This window comes from Corythoichthys intestinalis, chromosome 9 (assembly GCF_030265065.1).
Source record: "Corythoichthys intestinalis isolate RoL2023-P3 chromosome 9, ASM3026506v1, whole genome shotgun sequence".
NCBI classification, from domain to species: domain Eukaryota; kingdom Metazoa; phylum Chordata; class Actinopteri; order Syngnathiformes; family Syngnathidae; genus Corythoichthys; species Corythoichthys intestinalis.
The window spans coordinates 27,358,106-27,373,988 of NC_080403.1; the positions used below are offsets into that span (position 1 = coordinate 27,358,106).

The window sequence follows — 15,883 nt, forward strand, 5'->3', positions numbered from 1 at the left end:
TAAGTGTAATCAGGTATTGATTACTATTCCTATTTTGAAAGACCCTCTCAACATCATTTGATAGACATTGTTTTAAGTAAAGCAAAGGCAAAAGAAAAACATAAAGGCAAAAGCAAACAAAAAAAATGCCATTGTTTTTTCCATTTGTGTTTTTCAATGACAAAAATTGTCAGTTTTTTCCATTTGTTTTTCAGTGACAAAATATAAAAGTCACTTGCAAAAATTTTAATTGTTTTGTCCGTTTGTGTTTTTCAATGACAAAAAAATGTCATTATATTTTCCATTTGTGTTTTTCAAAGAATTTATTCATTAATTTCTCTTTATATTTATTTATTTTTTAAATTTTGGCACTCCCGTGATTCAATAGGTTGATTTAGGCAAGTGTTGTACATGTTAAAGTTTAGGAAAACCTTCCTCCCTGAAAATCTAAGAGCGGGCTGGCGATTGAGGCTACATTGGGCTTTTGTTCCACTCAGTTTGCTGTAAGGGTGACCGTGTAGGTTCAAATCCAAGTTGGAGGGGGGAGAGTAAAAGGTCAGACCGGTTACACATGCAATGTTTTACTCAATTACTGTAAAACACTTGAAATGTAAATCTTTTTAAAGTACGAGGGGCATTCAAAAAGTAATGCACTCATGTGCATTGCTCGTACAGGATTTTACCAATCTTGTTTATATTTGGCACAAACATGATAAGACACACCTTTTTGAGATTGTTATATGTGGTTTTCTTATTTTTAGATTTTTAAAGCTTAAACTAGCTTCCAAAATGGCTGCCCCTCTTGAAGCTCGTCAGAGGTGGATGGGCGAACACAACGAGGCTTATCGGCTATGCTGGCTTTCCCCACCTCTTCATGGTCTTCAGAACTGTTTTTAAATCACTGTACCCATCTTTTTACAGTACTATAGTCTATGGTATCATCCTTGTAAACATTTTCAGCCGGTTGTGAATCCTCAGAGGGGTTTCTCCCTCTGCAACAAGGAATTCAATTTCAGCTCTTTGTTTCTGACGAGCTTCAAGAAGGGCAGCTATTTTGGAAACTAGTTTAAACTTTAAAAATCTGAAAATAAGAAAAACACATATAACAATCGCAAAAAGGTGTGTCCTATCATTTTTGCGCCAAATATGAACAAGATTGGTAAACTCCTGTACGAGCAATGCACTTGAGTGCATTACTTTTTGAATGCCCCCCGTAGTTTGATATTTTGACAGTAAACCTTTGAGAGTTTTCTTTATTTTTAACGACACAATTCTGGTAACCATCGGTGCCAGTACTTTACTGTAAATTTAACAGCTTAATCATAGACTTCACTATCAGTGGACGAGACAACTCCTACAGACATTGCGCGATGGCTTCCTTTACGGAGCCGGGCCAGGCAGAGCTTCGTGACAGCTTTTACTGCGATAAACTAAAACACACTCCGGGTTCTAACACCAGATTTAGATGAAAACAGAAACCGGACAGATGTTTTAGTGCATCCAAGCAGGCAGGAGTGTCTCAAGAGTGATTTCGTCGAGGCTTCAAGGCAATTATTTTATAAAATAGCAACATGGATGCACTTTGAAATGTGAAAAAAAAATGAAATGAATGGAAAAAATGAGCGCAGCTTTAGCTTGAAATATTTTCGTAAAATGAATGATAACTGCCCGATTTTTTGTTTTTAACCAAGAATTTAGACTGTTTTATGTTCATATCTAGAGATATTATGGGTATTATATATGGGTATTATGCATTTATTCATAAGAATTTTCAAATTAAAAAAGCTCTTTATTTTGTGATGCCCGCCATGTTGGATTTTGTATCCATACACAATAGCGTAACTTTACATTCACATAATCAGGTAATTTTTATGGCGACTGCCTGTTTTTTTGGCAATTAAAAAAAAAAAAAAAATTTTAGACATATCTGCATCCATACAAAACGGCTTTTACGTGTTTTATTTTATATAAAATTTTAATCTAAAAACGACGAGGGCCAGATAGCTGGCAAGACGTGCTGAGGCAATAGTGACATCGGAAATCAACCTAAATAAGTTGTGATTGTATATAGAAAAATGATAATTTGCTTTTGTTGTGTAAAATTAAGATGTATTTTGCATGCTTTCCCCAAGTATTTAGTTTCTGATGTGAAAATTGAGTGTCTTATTAGCTCTTGAAAGCATGTCAAAATTGCACTAAATAAAAAAAAAAATGAAGTCACTCTTGTGAGCAAAAAACCTATATGTTAAATATTGCTATTGATCCTGAATCTATAGGTGATTATCTCTGCATTTGGTGATTTTTGTGCATCTTTTTATAGCCATTTTAAAGTTTTGTTATATAAAAAATAATTAACCGGAATTTTATTGCAGAGCGGCTTTGAATTATTTGATGACGCTGCTCATGGAGACTCCTACTGTATATGCCTAAGAGATGTGCCTGTTTTGGTTTTGAAAATATTTGAATTTTAAGTTTTTGAATATTGGCCCAGTATAGAGCGGCCCTGCGCCCCGTTTTCCCGTCAACTGATAATGAAGTTACGTCTATGGTTTAATAAACCCTTGTTTAGTTACAGTATTAAATTGCATCAATTTTCCACATTGTAAAAGGTAGAGGTAGTGGCAGTTGTCACTTAAGGAAGGTGTGGTTTGAACAGAAAACACATGGCTACAGAATCAGAATCTTGAGAGGCAAGCCCTATTTTTTCCTTCATTCTTCAGCCTTATTACATACAGTATTTAGTGCAAATTTGGTAGGGGTTTTAAGAATAGATGTCCCGATACGGTTGTCAGGCTTCCGATCAAAACAGATTTTTGCAGATTAGTTTTGCAGATGCAAATTTGATCAAATACCTATATATTGACAATTAAAAATAATACAAAAATAAAGCAAGCAGTAAACGACAAATCACATTTTTTGCATTGAAGTGAGCCCAACTGGAACCTCAACAAGAAAGGCTGTTTATAACTCTAACACATTGCTCTTTCACTATCTTTGGTTTGCAAAAAGTAGTAGTCTCACACAGTAGACACGTTTGCCTAGTGATTTGCAGTCGCCGAAAAGCATGCCAGTGTTGAAAACACATGAAAATACCGGGTTTGATCCAATCTTGTGACCAAATCTGATACTATCCAATACTCCAAAAATAGCCGTATCGGTCGCTGATACCAATACTGAGTATCGAATTGTGACAACACTAGTTAACAACACTCTTTTCTTCGTCCCAGTAAAACAATTTATTGATGTTGAATTTCATTTCAACTTTTTAACTTCATCAGGTTATTAGCACTTAACTCATTGTCTGTCATTGGTAACAATGGACATCAAATCAAATAAAACTGGGAGCGGCTGACAACGATCATTCATCATCTCATTGACTGCCATTCGCAGCAATAGATGTCAAGCCATTTGAATTGGTTGCTAGTCATTCCAAGTTCAAATTGATTGGACAACTAATTCTGCCAGTGGCTCAAGGATATGAATATTCAATGCCAGTCCTTCCAGTTCAAAAGGACTTGATGTTCATGGCCATCATAAGTGGCCAAAGAGTTAAATCTCAGGAAAGTTTTCATTGATTGATTGCAAGTAATTTGAGAGCTTGCACTCCTTCAACAACGGAGTGCCTTTGTATGTGGGTGCCGTCCTCCATGATGGGAGCCATATTGACCTTCAGAGGATTGGTGGGTCCTTTGTGCGTGTCCGGGTTGACGGTCTTTGCTTCGAGGCGTTGCTGCTTGAGCAGCCACAGCTGTTGGTTCTCCAGTTGTAGTTTCTCAAAGCGCCGCTTGAGAGCATCTCGGTGGAGCTGCGCATTGTTGTAGCGCTTCATCAGCTCGGGGAACTCATACATCTGCGATGGCTTGACCGGCTGCGTTTCAAAGTCTGGGGCGACTTTTTGGACAGATGCTTGCGCCTCCTTCTGGATTGCCTCTAAATGGCAACACATCTCTGCCACCTTCAGGAGCCGGGCACCCTTGGCAATAATCAATCTTAGGCCGTTGGCGGCAGCGTTGCTGTTCACACTCATCTTGTTCATCATGATCTGGATGGGGACGCGGTTGCTAGCCATCTGACTGAGGAGCATGTGGATCTTGGCATTGGCGTCATTCCTCGCCTCGGTCAGCTTACTCGTCATATCAGAGTTTCTCTTCTCAGTGGCCTCCAGACGAGACTGCGCCTCAAGGATGGTGTTGTAGAGGGCCACGCTCTTCTTTGCTGTAGTCACCGAAACCTTTTTCTTATCCTCCATATCCTCCACTTTCTCCATATCATACAGGTAGCGATTGTCAGCTTTCTGGTTCTTCAGGACCTTCACGTTCAAGTCCAAAAAGCGCTCCTCTACCTCGAAGGCTTTCATCTTCTCGTAAACTGAGTGTGCCACCATTGGCTCGTTGTACAGCATGTGGACAGTAGCCAAGGCCTGCTGGTGGTGATGCTCCAGGTGACGCACCGTCTCCTTGAAACCCACGCGTGACTGCAGGAAGTAGGTAGCCGTTTTTTGGCTCAGCAACTTTAACTTGTTGTCAAAGACATCCTGGCCCATGTCCCACTGCTCCTGCAGGAACCTGAGACGCTTTTTCTGTATGTTGCGCAGACGATCGACATGTTCGTAGTGCACGCGCCACGCCTGCGCCGACAGACGCTCCATCTTCTCTACACTGCACGTAAAGTTCTCCACAGCGTGGTTCAGATCTGGGTCCCGCCGCTCGAAGGTACGCCGGAGGGCAATGAGCTCCTCCTTGATCTCCTCGCAGCGGTTTGCACGCAGGCCCACGCGGTAGGTGTCCTTCAGCTTGATGGAGTTGACCGCTATGTAGTCTGTCTCCTTCTTCAGCTTGTCCCTCATGATCTGCGGACGCAGGGCGGGGTCATCCCCTTTGCGTTTGCCCTTCTTTCCTTTCTTTTTGGGCATTTTGAGTCTTCACGTATCCTAACTATTTGAACTAACAGTGAAAATGCACTGCATTTGCCAAAAGTGAAAATGCTGGATTTGACTGAAAAATAGGAGCAGTAAAGATGACATCATTGATTAGCGCGATGCATTAGAGGCACAGGTGATGTGTCATTGTCTTAATTAAACATTTGTTCACCTTGCTCATGAAACTCTAAAGGTAAAATAGAGTCATTTTGTGATTATTGGCAGGTGCATCACATGTAAATTTTGTCGCATCAAAGCGACAGCCGCCTTACCTTTTGTCGATATGGAGCATTGTGGCCCTCATCGAGAAGACCTTTGTGGTGTGGTGATAAGAGACGTCAGTGCGGAAGGCCTGTAAGACATTTAGTCCTAGAGATTTCAGGTTTCTTGGGTTCCATGATTATCCCGAAATACTTTGAGTAGGCTGGGACTACACAGGTCCAGCTCCAATGATCTGTTGAAGATGTCATTGAAGACAGGAGTTACAGTAAATGGTCAGCACAGACTTTGAGGTAGGAAGGAAAGATGCAGTCAGGTTTTGTATTTTATATAGTGCGGTGGCAGCAAAAAGGGTTTAGTGGGGTGCATGTGTAGAAGAAACCTGCGTGGAAGCATTTGGGACAGAGGTATGCTCCTTCCCAAAACATGCTAATGATAATGGCAGATGAAGATTTTTTTTTCCCCTAATGAAATATTTTAATGTCCAAATTAGTGTTTTTGAAAAATTTATTGTGACACACCCGAAGCTCTAACACCACACTGATGTGGTGCGACACAATAGTTGAGAATTACTGCTCTACTGGGAATTAGCTCATCTGACAACTGCAGAACTCCCTGAGTAGTAGCACATTCATCCTAATGGTTGCTTACCTCGGCCACCTGGCCTCTTTTGGGTGAGTAGGTTATCATAATGAGAGGAATTTTATAATTTAACAGGAGGATGCGAGAATTTGTCAAAAATCTTGCAGCTGTAATGTCCAATGACCCAGATGAGGTTTCCCCAGACCTCATGGCATGGGCGGGCATTAGGGGGCCGGGCCCGCCTTAGCTCGATTAGACTGTACAGTGTAATTTTATTTTATTTTTTAATCTTCCACAAAAAAAAAAACACACACACACAGAGGACGAACCCTTTATTCATCCTATCTTGATCTGTCGTCATTCAATTCAACCAATCTGAGCAGCGAATGAAGGCAATTTCTAGCCAATCCCAGATCAGGGGGGCGGGCCGACTAGCCGGCCATTGGTTGCTCATGTTTATCAGTGGATATGTTATGTTTACGCTAGGGCTGTCAAACGATTAAAATTTTTAATCGAGTTAACTACAGCTTAAAAATTAATTAATCGTAATTAATCGCAATTAATCGCAATTCAAACCATCTATAAAATATGCCATATTTTTCTTTAAATTATTGTTGGAATGGAAAGATAAGACACAAGATGGATATATACATTCAACATATGGTACATAAGGACTGTATTTGTTTATTATAACAATAAATCAACAAGATGGCATTAACATTATTAACATTCTGTATAAGCGATCCATGGATAGAAAGACTTGTAGTTCATAAAAGAAAAATGTTAGTACAAGTTATAGAAATTTTATATTAAAACCCCTCTTAATGTTTTCGTTTTAATAAAATTTGTAAAATTTTCAATCAAAAAATAAACCAGTAGCCCGCCATTGTTGATGTCAATAATTACTTACACAATGCTCATGGGTGCTGAAGCCTATAAAATCAGTCGCACCCAAGCGCCAGCAGAGGGCGGCAAAACTCCATAAAACACAATTAACAAGTGAGCGTTTCACTGTACCGTCATTTAAATGTGTCTGAGCGGGGCATCTGCGTTAATTGCGTCAAATATTTTAACGTGATTAATTTAAAAAATGAATTAACGCCCGTTAATGCGATAATTTTGACAGCCCTAGTTTACGCTGAAGCACTTTAGTTGAATAAATGCACACAGAAATGCACCATTGATTTTTGCATATCTGTCAAGTTGTACGGTTTCGGCGTAATTTGTAGGAGTGAGCACTGATTTTTAAACGTGTACGCCGTACGTTCAAAATCTGTACGTTTTTCGTGCATTACGTTTTTTTTTCTCCGTTTGGATTTTGTCACCATTTCGGCAATGACACAATGTGCGTTATGATGTGTTACTACGTTGGTTGAATGTTGCGAGAAAAGTCAGACACACTGAGAGAGAAGAGTGTTGTGACGCTGTAGCAAACGCGATGCTAGGCTAGGTGGCTCCAATATTTCCTGACTGTAGCCGGCAGCCTACAATCTACGCCTAGATATGAAATGCTTATAGAACTACATACGAAATGACAGACGGTGGTGTAAATAAACAGCCGCCGTTTTGAAGCAGTAGACTTCTCAGAAAGGCTCTGTTGTAGTGGACCTTCCTAGCGAACTTAAGTAACTTTTTATCTAAAATACTCCTAAATCGGCAAAATCTTGACTTGAATCTATCTTTAAATGATGAAACAGTTTTAAAACTTTAACATGTCAAAAGTAGACAGAAGGGAACTAATGCAAAAACTGTAGCAATTTTAACAACTTTAACAGTTGAGTCACAACATTAAACAATTTCCAAACATAGCCAAGGTTACTATGTTTTTTGTTTTGTTTTTAAATGGAAAAAAAAACAAACAAACAAACATGAAAGCTAACACCAGTTACTTTGCCAAGTAACCAATTACTCTTACCTTCAGGTAACTGAGTTACTAACTTAATTACTTTTTGGCAGAAATAATTTGTAACTAATTAATTACTTTTTTAAAGTAAGATTAACAACAATGGTCAAAAAGATGAAGTCTACAGAATGAAAATTGACGAAAGCGGAGATTTCATTCTGCCAATTTGTTGCCGAACACAATTTGCCTGCAACTATTGCTGATCACCTCTCAGACTTAGCAAAAGAAATGTTCCCTGACTCAAAGATTGCATCGGTAAGTTAATTTTATCAATTGACCTTTTAAATTTAGAATTGGACACACTAACGAACTACCTTCATGTCAAACTGAATTGCGAGCTGAAGTGCCATGAAGTGCAGCCATCAAGACATGATAGAAATTGCCAAAAGTGCTACATACAATTATAACAAGTCACTGTTAAAATTTTAGTAATCATGATGTAGCTGAAGATACTGATTGTTCTTTGATTGCACCAGGTTATATGTTACAATATTACCAATAAATTCATATTATTTTAAAAATTGAGTTTTATTTTTGTTTCCTATTGCACGCTATATAGAACGTTATAAGATTAGTCACCAATTTGTAAGGGCACACGTCACTATTTGTAAGATTGCCAACGGCCTCGGGTTGACAGCAATGTTTTCGTTTGTCTTATAGATTTTACGATGAACTACCACTTGTGACTTCAGTGACAGAAAATATTTCAGTGCACTGATGTAGTAATGTACGGGTAATAACGCCACTGTTCAGGCTAAATTTACGTTCAAGAAGTGTGCTCCCCCAAAAAATGCAATGCCCCCCCCTATAATTTCTTTCTGCAGCCGGGTCTGGGTTTCCCCTAGTTCCATTGACATTGTGACAATTAAAAAAGGTAGCTCACAGCAGAAAATTTCCACGCTCACATAACACTCGACGTCACTACCATTATCCCATTCAAAAATATTTACAGCTCTGGCCTTTTAAGACTACGAGAAGACATTACATTTATCATGTAAAATTATGGGGGCAATCCTTTCAAAAACAATTTCTCGAGTAGTTTCATGCTGCGGCCAAACTCCCCTATGTTGCTTCCTGTTGATTTGGGGGCATTTTTTATTCACTTCCTGTTGATTTGGGACCGTTCCAGTGGTCCCGAAATAGCATGTGCTAAAAAAGAAAAGAAAAAAAATAATAATAATGTTAAACCTCATTGTTTTTAAATGTCAAACTATGTGAAGTATTCGTACCCCAAACCTTTGAATTGTGTTGCTTAGTTAAAAAAAAAAAAAAGTTTTTCATTAAATCCATTGAAGATGCCATTCAGTCGTGTATTTATTGCTACTGCAATCAAAGATAAAAGCTGAGTTTCTGATTTTGTTATATTTGTTAATAAAAAAAATCATGGTTCTCTGATTATGGTAGTCTTGAGGAACTCGACTGTATTGTTAGGACACCCCTGCTAGCCATCCATTACGGTTACACAATGCACAATGATTACCATTCCAAGGTGTACCCCCATACCCCTTTTGGGGAGCCAAAAGTCAGCTGGAATAGTGTAGGTGGTCAAATGGTGTAGGAAATGAATGGATGTACATTTTTAAATTACTCACCCAGTCCTCACCAAAAGTCAATCCAGCTCACCCACTTCCTTAGCTCGAAGACTGCCATTGACGGTGACAGACAAAACTGATCTACTCCAATAGTGAACTTTTTAAATTGATCACACAGTGCCTCATGATTGGTTTGTGGCCATTAGCAGTATTGGAGACTCTTGCTAGCAGTCAGCTGGGATACATAACTCCAGTTCACCACCAACACTAATAGGGACAAGCACTGTCAAAAATACACGGATAGATGATAAATGGGTTTTTAGATTTCTTCCTGGTTGTCCTTCCGCAATTCTCCTTTTAGCATGTCACAATTTCGCTTCTTTCATCCCTTTGTAGAATATAACTGACGGACAATGAGTGAGAAGTGTCAGTTTCAGAACTTGATACTCCTCATTTGCCTTAGAAATATAAGCCACAGATAGCAACTGACCCTCGCTCCCCACCTCCATTTGGCCAAGCAGTGATAAATAGCGCTGACCGCACAAGGCAACAACTGGCCATTGAAAGACATGAGTGGCGTTATGTAACCACTCAAGGAAGGAATTAAAAGTCATACACGCAATAGGGGAAACAGCGAGCAAAGAGAAAGGATCGTCTACTAAGTTAACACGCATGGCGTACTGAAGGTAATCTGATAATGGAAGAGCAGCAGTGCAGACCTCCTTCGTAAGAATAGTAGTACAACCGTGTGGTTGCCCAGTGATTCAGTCTTAACTCCAAAGTATCTGCTGTAAAATAATTTATTTTTATTGTGCATGTGTGAAAAAGACATGGTAGAAATAGTCTTTACAACTAATCATTCCAAGACAAAACAAGGTACATACGTACATACCGACAATCAAGCAAAGTTTGAGGATTTTCCCACCCTTGCACTCAAAGGCGGAAAAAGCTGAAATTAACTGATGTCTCAGAAGAATTATCATGACCAATTATACTGTAGTTACTGTTGGGTGTGTCTGGTGTTTTTTCCCCTTTCTGATTTTCTTGGAAAATCGTCAGGACCCACAATTGTAAAAATCTATTAAGATGTTGGTATTTGTGTACTCAGTTTTTTTTCAAGAGTCACAAGTGACAAACAATCACGAGCTGTGATTTCGACAGCAATCAAGGTCCAAATTGAGGCACATGTGTGAATGTTGAATTTGTCAAGCAATGTAAAAACACCTATGGGGAAACAATCATATTTGAGCTGCAACAGAAGAGGAATCTTGAAAAGAAACTGCATAAAATGACCTAGAAAGGAAAGAGCTGCTTATTTAAATACTTTATCTACTTTGTCGTTGCCAGACCTGAATGCCAGCCTCTTAATGCTTTAACCCAGGGCGTCCTCTGCTCTGCTTACTGGTGTGGCTAGTCTCTGAGCAGTCCCAACTTTCTGAGAGCCTCTTTTCTGTCGGCACCCATTCCAGGCACCATCATTACTGTGTATGTCACAGAGTTTGAGGCTTTCGGAGAAACTGGCTGATCCTCAGAGACTGTTTGGAGTCGCGGTTCTGGACAGGTCGTCTCATTTTTGTGGTTAAGGACTGTATGAGGTATCTCTGGACCTGCGATCTTTAACCTGTTGCGTTGCCCTGAATGAGACAGTGACATCACATGTTGAGGGCACCTTAGATAGTGGTGGAAACTAGAACTGCTCTGCACAGCCTTGCTTCTGGGCTCAGGGGGCACTGGAGCATGGCAAAAAGAGGGGCTTCTTGACTGACTAATGTTTACGGGACCTTTTAAAAATCCGTTTCCCACAGACAAATGTGACTTGGAGAGCTCCTGTTGAGTCACTTGAGTTTCAGATTGTTGGTCTTTAAGGAGACCTAGCTTCTGCAAAGCTTCCTGTCTGACCACTTTAGGGTCTATTGCGTTTTTAATATTGTATGATGAGTTTGAGGCTGGGGCATCTTCCTTTTCCATCTTCACAGAGATATTTGAAGGAATCCTTTTAGGTTTTGGCGCAACAGGTGGCGGGCCTATCCTAAACCTGCCTGCCCCTGAGACCGCTCTGTCAGGCAGTCCCACATTTCTGTTATTTGGATCTTCGATGATAACTGAAGGGCATTTTACCAAGTCTATCGTGTGATCGACTGTGGGACATAAAGGCGTTTTCTTTGTGGAAGCGCTCCTTCGCAGGTAAACAAGTGCATCGTAGGATAAAGGCCCTCTTTCACCAGTTTTCACTAAATTGTCTTTAGACTTGGTTGTAGGGGTTATCAGACCATTGACCTCAAAGGGAACATGGGAATCAGTAGGCTTCTGGCTGCAGTTGTTAAATGAAAGAGACTTCTTTTTTAACTGAATGCCAGCTTTCATATTTGATTTGTATTGATTAGAGCTGCTCGCCAAAACAAAAGGTGTTGGTACAAGGTAGTTCTGTATGGGTTTATGCTCCACCTTTTCCCTGATGGTTTCCATAGAGTGGTGCTTTCGCAGACCTGTAAGACAATTTTGTTTGTTAGAACGGGCGTACAGACAGCTTGATCAAGGTCAAGGTCAAATAGACTCTCTTTGTTAGAACGGGCGTACAGACAGCTTGATCAAGGTCAAGGTCAAATAGACTCTCTTAGGGGTCAGGATGAAAGTATGTCAAAACACAATTACAAGACAAAGTTTCCGATCAACAGATGAGAGGCTCTCTAGGCTCCTTGCTCAAGCTGCTTAGCAGTGTAACGGTACTTGTCAAAAATTACCAGGTTTAACCGTGGTGAAACTTGCAGATTTTACTGTTCAGGTAACAGCACAAAAAAGTACAAGATTTCTTTTCCAATCAAGAAGGCACATTCATGGATGCTCTTGGTTATTGCAAGAAAAAAATGCAATGGTTTCCCTGGTGTATGCTACTAACTACTTCACTGCTAAATCTGCATTTGTCGCTGGGTAGATTAGCTTACCATTGAGCTTGGTTTTGTTTATGGAGGCTGACAGGTCTGCCAGTCTGGAGGCCAGGCTGCCAGGGATTGGCAAGAGGTCTGTTTCTTCATTGGAGAGTTCGCGTTCATCCTCGGTATCCAGTGACTCAATGGTCTCCTCCAAAAACATGAGGCAGGCTTTCTCCTCAGCAGACAAATGCTCCAGACTATTATCGCTCTGTAATAGAACAAAGAATCAAGTTGGAATGGTATTTTATTCTGCTTCAAGAACTTGAAGGGAAGAAAAGAAAACTTACGATAGCAGAATGTCCGCTGACTACGCTGTCACAGCTGCTCGCATTGTCCATGCCAGTCAATGTTTCAAGTCCAGTCCCACACAGCCAGGTATCACTTTTTGGCATTTTATCAATGTTGAGGCCCCAAAATGGCTCTCATTCTGTGATGGAGAATAGTTGTGCCAAAAAAAATCACATTTTTTTTGTTTACATTTTTGTGAAGTTGTGTTCAAGTTGGGGAATGTGCTAAAATATTTATGTGTGTGCTATGCAAAAAAAAACCCCAACCCAAACGTATACTAAAGTTAGAGTTGCACTTGGGCAGGTGAAATAAATGCTTAACAACCCTACTGTAAAACCTAAAATGAACCCTAGTTCTTGCCCAAACCTAACCTCAACATTATTCGTAACATCAAATTATACTCTAATGTATTGCTTAACTCAATCTTTTTTTTCAAATTTTTTTTAACTGAAGTTTCCAATCTTTGGAACATTCCTTGTCTTTTCTCCTAGTTTGTGCTTATTGTTACGTGAGTCAGCAGTATCAGTCTACGTGGGAAAATGACTGCTGAAAAAAATCACCATTCATTCAAAAACTGGATGTATTACGCAAGACTTAAAAATCTGTCATATATCGAGACTGCAAAAAATTAATCGCAATATGGAAGAGTAATTTGTCAACAGGTTGACGGGGCATTGTAATGTGGTGTTTGTGACAAAGAATCTAAACTGGCATGTGACTCAGATTACAGACTACACACCGGTCCTAATCGTCCTCAGCAGGATCATATTCACAGCCCACTCCACACCCGCACTACACACCACACAACCTGTATCATATTACGAGTGAATCCATTATAACACGACTAACATTGCAAGCGGACTGGCACAAAAGAACATTTGTCCTTTCTGGTTTTGCCTGCTTTTAGATCCTGGGATGGAAAAGACTGCACTTCATTGTTCACACTAAGTGACCTCCAGCTGTCAGGATGTGGACGCAAGATAACGTTTTAAAAATGGCACAGAGAGCTAATGCAAATAAGTGTGGCCTCCAGATGAATGATGAAATTTGACTGTAAACTGGATTGATTATACAAGATTGTGACAGAAGCCTACAGACAAGGGCGTAGGTTTGCATAGTGATGGTAGGGACATAACACTACCAACTTTTCAAGATGCTAAAATTGTCCCCACCAACTTTTAAGCAACCTTATTTGCATTATATAAAGAGTTCAGTTATAGAAGGAATTTAGATTGTCTTCCCATATGTTGTAATGATAGAATTGACCCGGCCATTATTAAGTAAATTATTTTCATTATGTTTATGTTTGCTAATAAAAGCCAGACATTTGTTTTAAGTTTTCAAAATATTTCTTTAGCAGTTTTTGAAAACAGAGGTTTGAATCGAACAGTGTATCACCTGAACCAATGCACGTAAAACTTGAGTATCAGTCGATAAGGATTTATTTTGCAATGAACATTTAGCCTATCAATTAATTAGGTTCATATTCGTGAGAAATGTGGCCCTGACCCCCGTTCACCCAATCTGTTTGGTCTTATTAATGTCCCATCCCCAGCAAAAAGTGTACATGCAGGTTATGCTGTTATATCGTCATCACCAATGTTGAGACCAAACCTACGCCCTTGCCTACAGATGTACAGAATTTGCAAAAATGAGCGATCTCACATGACTTAACAAAAAAAAAAAAGGAAAATGGCAATCACTAGAAATTTAAATGGTTTAACTTTTATCTCTTAACTACACTATGCTGAATAACTCGGAAGTGATAACAAACATCAGTTTCTCAGTTTCTTTTGGTGTTAAATTCTGATGTTTTCCTGGTAAACTGGTAGAGAAAATCCTGTTTAAAAACACATGAAACCACATTATAATCTGGAAATCTAATTTGGATTGTTTGTTTAACGGGGGGGGTAACCCCCAAATCGCATTTTATGAGAACGAAAAAAATGAAACCTTACTTCTTTTTTTTTTTTTTTTTAACCATTAAGTGCAGTGGAAGATCTTGGTGTGGGGAAAAAGTTGTATCAAGACACATTTAGGGCTGTAACGATTAATTGAATAAATTAACTCGAATTATTAAATTTCTAAAAAAAGAGGAAAAATGTGTTCCTTAAAACTTTGTAAGGATCATTTTTCAAAATGTATCAATACATTTGAGCGGTGGCAGTCAACCAGCAGAGAAAAGTCTGTAAAAGACTAGGAATTTCCAAAAGTTGGGATCATTTCAACCAGCAGACTCAAGGTAATGTAACGTAATGTATGTAACGTGTAACCTCTGTCTGAGGTTGTCGCATAAAATAAACAATGAAATACATAAATATCAAAAGCAAAAATGTTTTGCAAAACAAATAATCAGCGTGATATTTTAAAACGATTTTAATATTCAGTTATCTCCTGATGTTGTGGTTTGCAATGGCGTTTCTAAGTCTACAGATGTTAAAAATATGAAGGTCTCTGGGACTGACACACTTAAGACTTAAAACCGATAACTTCACCAACTAAAGTCATGTCTAATTTAAATAAAACTTGAATTTTTATTTTAACAGATTTTTCCCTACCTGTAGCGTGTGGCTGCTGAGTGTGTACATCCACAATACGATTAAAAGGGCGGATTAAACTAACCACGAGGAATGACCTATTTAATCAATACGTACATAACATGCCTAGCTAATAAATAATCGTTTATATAAACATTATATATATATAAAGAAAATCAAAGCGTAACATTGTGTATACACATTGTTTGCGTATACACGTCTGAGGTGGTGACAACGCAAGTTGTAACGCTTAATTATTTCACGTTCATTATTGAGTGTAAATATTTTACCTTTAAGTCGTTTGTGCTCCATGCTTCTGTCGTTCTTTCTTGCGAAAGTGCTCCTTCGCACGCGTTCACCTGCAGAAAGCACTTTTTTTTTTTTTTTAAACAGGGGCTAAACTGTTAGCCAATCAGAACCCGTTGTCCCAAGCTGTGCGCCAACCATAGCGCGCTTTAAAGACGCGTTGTCATGGCAATAAGCTGAAGGTAAGCTTTACCACACACTGTACCGTAGTGTACCATTCTGTAATACCTTCTCCCCAATCCCTGCCCACAATTATTTAAGAGCTGAGTAGGTTCCAAAGGTATTGGAGAAAATAAGAAAAACATTAAAAATTATATATGGTGGAAAACACTCAGGTGACTTGAAGTTCCCTAAGAGACCCCCAATTTGGCCAAATTTCAAAATTGTCCGATATGCATGTGTGATACACCATCGGAAAGCTTAAAATCTCAATTTTCTGGGGGAAGAATTTTTTTTAAAAAGGAGGGCATTTTTATTAAAAAAAAAAAAAAAAAAGTTTTTAAACAGCAAATCCTATCTGGAGGTAAGAGCACGCGAGAGCAGAATTACAGACGCCATGACTTTAACGAGAAATTATCGCGTACCTACCTTGTTTCAATCCAAAAACTCCATGTAGCATGTATCACTGAGTGTTAAGACACAGCTTTGAATGGCCTCAGCTGGATTTTGGGGGAATTTTATGGGTGGAA

At 39.2% G+C, this 15,883-nt stretch overlaps 2 protein-coding genes across 3 annotated transcripts; both read right to left on the minus strand.

The window, feature by feature from the left end:
• Nucleotides 1–3,030: 3,030 nt before the first annotated feature.
• LOC130921572 (dynein regulatory complex subunit 2-like) lies at nucleotides 3,031–4,891 on the minus strand. The gene has a single exon (XM_057845621.1). It carries the CDS (start codon nucleotides 4,889–4,891, stop codon nucleotides 3,548–3,550), a length of 1,344 nt encoding a protein of 447 aa, XP_057701604.1. The 3' UTR covers nucleotides 3,031–3,547.
• A 4,943-nt stretch (nucleotides 4,892–9,834) lies between these two features.
• LOC130921970 (specifically androgen-regulated gene protein-like) lies at nucleotides 9,835–15,261 on the minus strand. Of its 2 annotated transcripts, none has more exons than XM_057846374.1 (4): nucleotides 15,179–15,261; nucleotides 12,351–12,490; nucleotides 12,076–12,271; nucleotides 9,835–11,619 (listed from the first exon to the last, which is right to left on the minus strand). In XM_057846374.1, exons 2-4 carry the CDS (start codon nucleotides 12,453–12,455, stop codon nucleotides 10,544–10,546), a joined length of 1,377 nt encoding a protein of 458 aa, XP_057702357.1. In that variant the 5' UTR covers nucleotides 12,456–12,490; nucleotides 15,179–15,261; the 3' UTR covers nucleotides 9,835–10,543. The 2 variants fall into 2 exon arrangements, with proteins under 2 accessions (XP_057702357.1, XP_057702358.1); XM_057846375.1 differs by lacking the exon at nucleotides 15,179–15,261 and adding an exon at nucleotides 14,910–15,138.
• Nucleotides 15,262–15,883: the final 622 nt, after the last annotated feature.